The sequence below is a fragment of the Bidens hawaiensis genome, unplaced genomic scaffold (genome assembly GCF_021521415.1).
Source record: "Bidens hawaiensis isolate Kalapana, Puna unplaced genomic scaffold, B.hawaiensis_p1.1 tig00027344_1, whole genome shotgun sequence".
Lineage (NCBI taxonomy): Eukaryota > Viridiplantae > Streptophyta > Magnoliopsida > Asterales > Asteraceae > Bidens > Bidens hawaiensis.
Genome location: NW_027505094.1, coordinates 151,044 through 162,420, shown reverse-complemented (window position 1 = coordinate 162,420; position 11,377 = coordinate 151,044). Strand labels below are relative to the sequence as shown.

Genomic DNA, 11,377 nt, shown 5'->3' with positions numbered 1-11,377 from the left:
ATTATTTGTTACTTGATAAGAAGATTGTAGGTCACGTTGCATGATATATATTTATATAGGTGGGAGTGTGAAAATGAGAAGGTTGTAGAGATATGTTGATTGTTCTAGAGACGCACAAGATGTTTCTGGAACTGTCAAGTGTGAGTGTGACTTATGAAATGAAATGATGTTTTGTTATAAAATTATAAAATATCTCTAGTTGTTTTTCCTTTTTTTCGATTTTTTTAAAGTCAATCAAATAATTAAAAAATAATTTGTTTTCATGTAGTTGGTTTTTTATTTTTCTTATTATTTGAGAAGAATGTCAAAGTGACAGTGATGTCTTTTTTAAAAGTCATAACATGTATAATATCCCGTTATTCAAGTTCAAATCATTCTTATAATGTTGTATATATTTCAAATCATGCACGAGTCAAGATTCAGATTATCTGACGTGAGACCTTCTAGAATGAAACCTTAAGAAAAACTACTGACTACACACCTAAATGATGATGGCATAACTAGTAATTTTCCGATACGAGGTAAACACAAAATGAAGATAATAATGTTTTGGATTACAATATAAAGAGTAAAGTGTCATTTCGTCCTTTTGGTTTGGCAAATAATGCGAATTTAGTCCAAAAGGTTTATATTTTGCATATGGACCATCCACAATTCTCAGTTCTTGCCAATTACATTCAAATCACTTACCCTGTTAAATTTAATCGTTAAGTCAGGGGTAAACATGTCTTTTCACTCTATAATACTTATTTCATTGAACTGCAAGTTTTGTCCATATGGTTTCTCCAAATCTGTGGTTTTAGTCTAATAGTTTCAAATTTGCAATTTTCTTTCCTATGGTTTCATTTTACTTGTAATTAAAGCCGAATTCACTAATCTTTTGAGTCTGATTGTTAAACCCATAAGTGTGCCCTTCACATGAGGGGCGGTTTTGTTCCTTCTTTTTTTCCTTTTTCCTCAAATACACCTTAGCCCCTCACGTGAGGGGGCTTACGAATTAGGATTGTGGTTTATTTGGAGACAAAAACGACAAAAACTGGTCGTCACGTGAAGAGCACACAGATGGGTATGACCAGACTTACCGAGGTTAATAAATTCTTGTTTAACTGCAAGTGAAATAAAACTACAAGGATGGAAATTGTCAACTTGAAACTATTGGACTAAAACAGCAGTTCACTGAAATAAGTATTATAGTAAAGTAATAGTGGAAAGACATGTATACCCCTGACTTTACGATTAAATTTTACGGCATTAGTAATTTGGATGTAATTTGCAAAAATTGAGAAGCGTTGATGATCCATATGACAGATAAAACAAACCATTAAACTATAATTGGTCTAATGGTATGAGATGTGGTTGAGACTTAAGTGATCTTTATGGTCTCGGGTAACTTGGTGAGATTTTCTCCACAATTGTGGGTTTTCTCCTTGATGGTGTTTTTGGGTGAGTCATGTTTGAAGCGTCAAAATCAATATAGACGATTGACATCTTATTTCATAAAGGCTCACCCGGATATTGAGGGTAGTTCCAAAAATTTTTGGAAAATATTAAGCTATTAAGCCGATAAAAATACACATAATTTAAACCTATCTTTTGACTCTTTTACAGTTCACCCCCTTTGACTTTCACATGTCGACTAATATAGATTAACTTTTTTATATTTGCTTTATAAAGTACTTTGATGAATCCCAAACTTATATTGATATTTAAACCAAAGTGTGCTGAGTGATTCCAAGCAGGTTTAGAATATTCTTAGATACAAAGGGAATTATGGTTATTATGGAAGTGTTAAGAGAAAAGAAATTTGGGCAAATTTAGCAATTCTGTAAAATTTGATTTTTTATGAGTCAAAATTGACATATGAAAGAACCGGGAAAGTTAACGGAAAGCATACATCACAAAGGATATTTTGATCAAAATGGAAAATTTATATGTTACTAATAATGTGACTTTATTGTTAATGTTGGCTCTTTTGGAGTCAAAGACATCTACATGGAATTGGTGAGTTTCATGAATAGTTGTATCCAACAGTTCGAAGAATGCGTATGCACTAAAGGGTTAGCGCCCGATTAAGGTTAGTTGTAATTTCCTGGATAGTTAACGGGTTTAATTCCAGATGCATTATCCGTAACGCTTTCATTGAAAGGTTCGGCCTTTAATCTGTATCGATAGTAAACCAACCACATCGCTGCAATCGAGAAACCCATGTGGGCTCAAATTAGTGATAGATCAAGCCCATAAAAGGAATGAAAATAAATAATATATGGGCTCAAATAAAGCGACATAATAGTCTTTAGATATTTAAATTCAATAGTTCATATAGAATTGGGCTTAAAGTTTATCAGATAGGCTAGTAAGAGAGAGGCTAATATCCAATGGATGTACTAAAGCATTCCTATTAGATGATTCTTATAAGGCTGGTCGTTGTGGGATGAAATACGTCGGCGATATGTCAATGTGGCACTCCCCTAACGCCAGCTACACCCACCATGCTTTTTAAGGGGGCGGCGTTATGGAGGAAGCAGCAACCCATTAAGGAGCATGATAACAGATACATGGTGGGTCCACCCCACTAACAATCAATCAAACTTTTTTGTATTTTCTTTTTCTCTATTTTTTCCACCATCATAACTAGCTAGCTAAAGCTTGCTAGCCCACAATGCCCAAGTTAACGAGTGAGCTAGTTAAAGCCTCACTGTCTACTTGACAGTTTAGCCAGCAAGTTAAACAACACACCGAAGGAATATCATTATAATTGTGCTAGTATTTTGTTAGTGGGTTTGTTTGTCATTGATTGGTGACTTGTTGAGGAAAAATCTATTTTGATATAGTGTATGTTATTTAGTTTTTCAGAGACTATACACCATTTTGATACAGCATATTGAAGAAAGTGATCAATAACTTAGTTTAGTGAGACGTATTAGAGATTTCTGTCATTTTAGAAAGCGACTATTGAAGAAAACTCTCAATTAAATTATCAGCGAGCTGAGAGGACTAGAGTGGACGAGGGTCATATCAACTTGCACCTCTATCATTCGGTTGATAGAATTAGTCATTCAAAAAAAAATATATTACAACTAATTTGTATCCTTTAGATCGTTCAAGTGCTTCATAACATGTCAATATATCATAACGAAGTCATGAATTTGATTAAAATTTAAATGTAACCAAATAAAGACATCTCTAATGTATATAAAGTTCCATAAACTTTAGTGTACAAGTATAAAAATGATATTTTACTTACGATTCTTTTAGAACTTATTAATTTATTTTTACAATGTGTTTATTAAACAAACTTACTAATCTATTAAATCAATACAATTTTGCCACATGTCATTCTACTAGGGTGTCCACCTAGGCCTCAATGTCATCAAGTTTCCACTATAAGAGTCTCTATTATGCTGTCAAGTGTCATCTTAACCACAAAACCCAAAAAAAACAAACCGCTCCATTTTCCATAACCCACACAAAATCTAACCATTCATTTTTCTCTCTAATCTGTATACGAACATACCAGACCTAACTATACCTAATCCGCCGCTACTATTCTACTCTAATTCCGGCCGTCATATTCCGACTTCTTCATTATTCACCATGTTATTCTGCAATTCCATTTGTGGAAAGGTCTACAATCGTTTGGATTCCGTTCAATTCATCGTTTGTCATACGAGATGCGATAAGGTTTTTTCTCGCAATTGATGATTCGTATAACAGATCGATTCTCCGATGAACATAATAAAGGTAATTAACAGACAAGTTTTTCACCTTGAGATTCTTAATTATTATAATAGCATCCGATGAATATAGTCCGGCCAGTTTCTTTTGTTATCATAATTGACTTCTTTCCGGCCAAACTGTTATAAACGTAATTTTATGTTTAATGATATTTTCCGGCCATTTTTGTTATTCATATAAAATTGCCCGGAAAAAAAAATTAAATTTGCGGAAAAAAATAATATAAATTTGCCCTGTAAAAAATCGATCAATTTCCGGCCACTTTGTAATTTATGTTTTTATTTTCGATAATTTTCCGTTCAGTTTTTGATTTATTTCCGGGCAATTTACTATTTAATTAAAATTAAAATTACATATTAAATTATAACATTCATTTTCCAAATATAACTTATTCTATGATTTATTAAAACAAATTAATATACCTAACTGATTCCATGATTAGTTTACGTTTTGACTTCAATGTCAACTTCAAATTCAAATTATTAATCACAATATTTAAAGGTTTGACTAAAATTATTTAAGGAAATAATTTAATAATTAATGTTTTTTTTTAGTTTGATATTATAATTTACAATAAATCGGTTGATTATATTCAAATTTATTTAAGAAACTTTATATATTTAGAAACAATAAGTTATTTTTGGATATTTTAATTTACAATAAACCGGTTGATTATATTCAAATTTCATTCTAAAACCTCTATATTTTCCGAAACAATACGTTATTTTTGGATATTATAATTTACAATAAACCGGTTGATTATATTCGATTTTATTTTAAGAAACTTTATATACATAATACGTTTAACAAAATTAAAACTCTCTACATTCTACTATATAATCTAATCTGTAAGGCCCCGTTACCGGAAGCCCTACTTTCGCGTCGGATTTACTCATAAACACAGTTCTTCAAATCAGAGTTTATTAAAAACTTTTCGCGGAATATAAAACATCAATCATTTGTTACAAGTCATTCAATCTTTTCTTTGATACCATAACACAAAACTTTATATTTAAAACATCTTTACTTCTTTCTTCAGATGCCAGCCGTTCAATCCATGCCGTGTGTCATCCTCATGCTAACTCTATAATCAGCTCACCTGCGTGCATACTAAAAGTCAGCTACGCTGAGTGAGTTCTAGTTAATCAAGCAACTTATCATACAACCACTTCATACAATATATACATACGTATCCGAAGACACATAGTCCACTGTCTAACATGCCACTGTTTAACCACTTAATTACCCTTACAGCTTAGCCACTTAATTACAACGGCACGTATAGGCTTTCCCTATCACGCACTCACGCTATGCCACTTAATAACGAAGGCACGTATAGGCTTTCCCTATCACGCACTCACGCTATGCCACTTAATAACGAAGGCACGTATAGGCTTTCCCTATCACGCACTCACGCTATGCCACTTAATAACGAAGGCACGTATAGGCTTTCCCTATCACGCACTCACGCTATGCCACTAACACCCTTACTAGACTCCTGCTACCTCTAACACACTCTACCTCAACCTGCCTTGGTCACACTCATATTAGTTTAGTATTTACGTAGTGAACAAGTCACATCACATCATTCATACACACTATCAACCACTTGGCAATCGCTATCCTTGGCGATACGTGCAATATCCGAAGATCGTTCATGTACCGACAAGCATTATAAATATATACCTCATATAACATCTATAGCATACACTTACCACTTAAAGTAAGTGGATTCACACTTCACATCGAGTATGCACACAGCCCCGAAAACATAACAAGGAAATGGGGCTAGAAACTCACCTGAATACGGTTACGTTCTCCGTTGATTGAAATTCCTTTCTTTAACTGGGCTCGGCTAACTGTATAATATTTACACATATCAATTAACTACTACTACTCGTTTTCGATAACTGCCTTAACACATTTTCCATTAGGTTTTTAATTCATTTTATAAACGAACTTCGCTTCAGGCGAAGTTAAACCTTAGGCGAACTCGGAAACAGCTTGGTTCTGGCTTGATTCGATCGAATAGGAACACGTTCGATCGAATAGGAACACGTTCGATCGAATAGGAACACGTTCGATCAAACAGGAACACGTTCGATCGAATAGGAACACGTTCGATCGAATACAACACTCATTCGATCGAATACAAAACTCATTCGATCGAATGAGTTGGAGACTATTCGGTTGCTTCCCTATTCGGTCGACTGGACTTGTTCGATCTACGCATTCGATCGAATGGACTGATTCGATCGACTGGTTCGATCGAATGAGTCTGATTCGACTCCTTCAAGCTGGGCGACGGAGAAACCCACGGGTTTTCCAGATTTTCCAGATTTTTGACCCAAAATCGAAGTTTTTGACATGGAAATGCTCGGGATTGAAAGGGCTATCGATTCCTTGTACTTTTAAACACAAAAGCTTGCATTTTGACATCAAAACAAGGCGGTTTTTGACCCGAAAACTCAAGTTACGAAAATAGGGAGTTTTTGCTCGATTTGAGCTCGAAAATGGTTATGAAAACGGATGATTTTCGAGAGGGACTTACCAAAAACGATTAGGAACTAGATTGTGGACTCGGATTTGTGATTTGAGAACTTTCTCTCTCTAGCTTCTCTCTCTAGAAATGAGAGTGTTTGGGTGGGTGTAAGTGAAGGAAGATGGTGAAAATGGTGGAAGTGTCAAGAACTTTCGTTTATATACTACGGGTTTGGTTAGGCTCGGGTTGGCTTCCTACGGGTCGAGACAGGCCGAGTTCATAAAATAACTAAGCCCAAGACCCGTTCCTTACTCGACATTAAATAACTAAAACGTGAAATTACTAAACATAACTTTCTTTTATTTATCAATATAAAAATTTCGGGATGTTACATAATCACATATTAAATTTTCATAATCATAGCCCTTTTATCCCATTCGTATTTTCTTCCATGTAAGCTTGTACACTTTTGATAATTGTGTTTAGTTTTCGACCACTTTATTTAAATGTTTTATATTTTCATTTTAAGCATATGGCAATGGAAGCTCAAACCTTTACCATGCTAAATGAGATTGATGTTCTCAAAACATCAACATCAACTCTTAAGGTTAGAGTTCTGAGGCTTTGGAGCATCAAAAATAACAAAAATGTCAACGAGGATTTTTTGATCGAGATGGTTTTAATGGATGAAGAGGTAAATGTGTATTTATTAATCTGTATATATGTTATACTTTTTACAGTTTTTATCATTGAATAAATACTTATTTCTTTACTGACAGGAGAATCGAATCCAAGCCACCGTTTACAAACAGGATATCTTTCGATTTAAAAAATTCTTGAAGGAAAGCTCAACTCTTACTATTGTTAATCCTAGCGTTGGTCTAAATGGATCAAACTACAGAGTTATTGATTCTCCCAACAAATTAGTGTTTGGACCAAACACTCATGTTAATCCATGTCAAGAGTTTGAAGGTCGCATGTTTGGATTCAAAATGATTTCATTTGAATCAGTAATCAATAAACAAATTTCTTTAAAGTTCACAATTGGTAAAATACAATTAGTATTCAAAGAAATTATTTCTTCAATTTATCCTTAGATTTCGAGTTCATGCTATACTTAATTTATTTAATTCTTTCTTTTAGATATAATTGGTCATGTGGTTCATGTCTTCAAGAATAATGTTTCAAACGTCAAAGACAAAAACAAGCGTACAATGGAGTTATGTGATTTAAGGTACCACTATTTTTAGATATTTTATTTAAATAATTTTGTTAATTTACTTTATCTTGATTTTGAACACTTATTTTATTTTAGTGGGAGTTGTGTGTATCTCACGTTATGGGATCATTATGCATCCAAGCTCTCTAAATATGTCGTTGATCATTTTGATAAACCACATGTCGTTATTGTTCTCCAGTTTGGTAGGGTTAAGTATTACACCGGTTCTGATGGTAAAGGTAATTATGTTTACTGTTTTGAAGTTAATTGAAATATAAGCATATCACGCTAATCTAATTTATCATTCATTAATATTCAATCTTTGTAGAGAAAGTCTATCTGTCTAATTCTTTTGGATCTAATGTTAGCTGTTTGTTCATTAACGACTATTTATTTGAGATAGAAGAATACAAAAGCAGGTATATAATGTTGTTTTCTTTATATTCTTTATTCTGTTTACTACATTAGATTTGGTTATTTTGATTTGCTGCATGGCAGTGATGTCACTATTCGTAAACCGATTCCAGTCAAGATGCTCTCTTCTGTTGATGATGAGTTTTTGAAAGCTACAGATTTGTTTAACATTTGTGATATTTGTACCATTATATTTGTAAGTTAATTATTAAATTCAATATCTTCAAACGATTATATTGCATAACTTGTTTTTTACTTATTTGCAACCTAAGAATATCATTATCCTTGGTACAATTAAGGCCATCTGTCCAGATACAGAATGTTATTATATTGGCTGTAATACTTGTAGCCGTAAACTCATGGACAATATTGGTGAAGGGGTAACTGAATATGAATGCAAAACAGTAAGATGCAATGTGTTAGGTGTTCTTCCTACACCTAGGTAATTAGTGAAAACAAATTCAAATTTTTATTTACAAAATATTCAATAATTCTGTTTTGCTTGCTATTAACCTATTTTAAAAATTATATAGATTCAAAATAAAGATAAGTGTTCAAGATTCGACTGGTGTTGTGTCGTTGACTCTCTTCGATAGTGATGCTAAAATGCTGATCAACAAAACTGCAGCTGAATTGATTGATTCTCAAAAGGAGGTTTATTTTCAATTAGTATATTTTATTATTATTATACATAATTGTTCACAATTATAATTATTACTTATATATTTATCACTTATTTTTTTATAGAATGAGGTTGAAAATGGTGGATTCCCTGCTGAGTTGGATTGTCTTTTAGAAAAGAAATTTGCTTTTAAAGTCGATGTGGCAAAGTTCAATTTCAGAAACAGTGTGGAAGATTATGGTATAAACAAGCTTACTGATGACACTAATATTCTCACTGAATTGCAGAAAAGGCAGCATAGTCATTTGGTATTTATTTAATACTAAATACATTTTATAGTTAACGTTATTTCAATTAACAGAATGTTTGGTTACCCTTATTATTTTCAGCAAACTGAATCTAATTCTGTTTCATTGGGAGCATCTATGTCTGAATTTCAATCATCCGGTTCGGTTTCCGTTAAGGTATATATGTTTGTTAAATATGATAATTCAAACTTATATATATATATGTGAAACAAACACTTGACATGAATTTGTGATGTTGATTATGGAAACTTATCAATATAGGTGACACAAAGATGTGTGACATGATTTTGTGATGTTGATTACTTTTTTAATTGCTAATAACGAATTTCGGATATTGGAGATAACCAAACTCCAAGTTCAAATGAAAATGGTCAGGATGTGGCAAATGAGGAGAAAGGAATGTCAACGTCTTCTGACGATAAACTTAAGAGAAAATTGGTTGAAGTTTTTGAAGTTGACGATCAACCTAGCATGCCAGCCAATAAGTTTAAGTCAAAGACTATTGAAGAGATGGGCAACACCAGTCAATCCTGTGATGTGGCAACTATTTTAACTCCTAAGTTGGAGAAGGATTCTAAGTGAACGGTTAAAGTTTTATTTTGAAATTATTCGTTTTGGTTTTACATGTTTATTATTTTTAATAGTTTTGGATATTTTATGTTTGCTTTTTTAAACATGTGTTTTTTGGAGCGACTATCTCTGCTACTTGGTTGTTTTGAACGATTTATCCTTATTTGAATGTTTGATTAAATTTATGTTTGGAGTTCTATTTTCTTAATGGTTGGTTCTTTGTTGTATATATAATCTGTTAATAACTAATCTACCATGCATTTTGAAGTTGTCACAAACATAATTTATATTCCCAATTAATTTTAATTTACAATAACCTTATATTTGTATAATTTGAAAATGGTGTTTGCTTTATATCTTTAAATATATTATATTTTTATAAATTTTTTATAAATGATGTTTGTACAAATAAATTTATATTTGTATACATTTTAGTTAACATAATAAAATATTCGCTGTCAAAAATGTAATTACTTTCTTCGAAATATTAAAATTTTAAGACAAATATAATTTATAAACAATAGATATGCTATTTAGGTATTATTTGAAATATATTTCAATAATTAAATGTGATGGTTATATTCTCAAGAAACTCATTTACCATATAATGACCCGTTTCAAAACCCGACTTTTTTTAACAACTTTAACCAATTTTAAATTGTTTTTAATCTATTTCTACCATTCGATCAAAATCAACAAGACTCTTTGATTCTTCTTCCATGTTTTGAAGGTAAGTTTGTCCTTTCAACCCTAATTAAAAATGATTTTGTCCTAAATAATCCGTATTTAAAGATTTTTCTTCATTATTATACATATTCTTCATCATTAATGTCAATTTCATATATTTGCATTACTTAACATGCATCTAAATGTCATTAATATTTGCTAAGCAGATGTATTATCCTGCATTAGTTGTGTTTAATCAACCATCCCTTGAAGATATAGTTAGTATCTACCAGTTAAAATTAGTCGTTATTATCATCTACTTCATTTTTTGGTGGTAATATATGCTAATAGAGTTTCTGCTATGTTGTATAGAAAATTGACAAAGATTATTTTAAGCTTCTTTTTCCACATGATTCTGTCCATGAGACTGTTACCATTACGCATCTAAATCTAGAGTGGATGGTTGATATTGATTTTAGCATTGATAAGTATGTATTTGGCAATGAATGGTTCCCATTTGTAAAAGACAACGGTTTCGGATTTGGTGATGTTTTTGTTTTCTGTCCCTCTAAGCCACACGAATGGGGAATGTTATATGTTCCCGAAAATTCGGAGTTGCAGCATAAAATTTTTGATGTCTATGTATCTTATCCAACAATGAATAAGTTGGTATGTTAAACCTTATTATTATTCGGACATTTATATAAATTTTCAATTTTGTTTATATTTATTTGTTTAATTCTTAAAATTTATCTTTTAAATTATTTTTTATTAACAATGTTTATTCAACTTGTATGTCAGCAATTAAGAGATGATCTGCTTGTACGTTACCTTCCATATCTGAAACGTGGAAGATCATCTGCCAACTGGGATGTTTCTGCAGTTGATGGAAGTAGATGGACTCTTGTGTTTAAAAGTTTCAAAAGCAGTATTCCTGGATATGCATTTGTTGGTGAATGGTCCAGTTTAGCAAGGCATGTTAACTTACATGTTAATGATTATCTTGTGTTTTTACCGGTTGATCGGAATACTCTCAGGTTATATGTCTTTGATAGTCGTGGTGTTGAACGTACACATTTTGTTCAACCAAATTTTGTTGTTGGTCGGTCGGGCAATGTTGATATAGTTACTATTTCAGGTTCGTTTCCCAATTTTCACGTTAATTGTATATCCAAATATAATTATTTGTTAACTTTTGTTCTATGTTTTAATAATCAGATGATGAAAGCTTTGGTGTTGTTGATCTAGAAGGTCAGCGTGTTAGGATTCAAGATGAGCATGTCAGTAACAATTTTGTTGAAGTTGTTATTAGAGATCATTTGGTAAGTATTTTCCCATGTCATAAATTTGTTATGGTATAA

General features: G+C 32.0%; 1 protein-coding gene across 1 annotated transcript; it reads left to right on the top strand.

Moving 5' to 3' along the window:
• The first annotated feature begins 6,749 nt into the window (after positions 1 to 6,749).
• On the top strand, positions 6,750 to 9,362 carry LOC143610661 (replication protein A 70 kDa DNA-binding subunit B-like). The gene is made up of 12 exons (XM_077085073.1): positions 6,750 to 6,911; positions 6,997 to 7,264; positions 7,361 to 7,451; positions 7,533 to 7,675; positions 7,765 to 7,855; positions 7,905 to 8,046; positions 8,150 to 8,292; positions 8,384 to 8,504; positions 8,598 to 8,780; positions 8,862 to 8,936; positions 9,042 to 9,054; positions 9,121 to 9,362. The coding sequence occupies exons 1-12, from the start codon at positions 6,750 to 6,752 to the stop codon at positions 9,360 to 9,362; spliced, it is 1,674 nt and encodes a 557-aa protein (XP_076941188.1).
• The last annotated feature ends 2,015 nt before the right edge of the window (positions 9,363 to 11,377 follow it).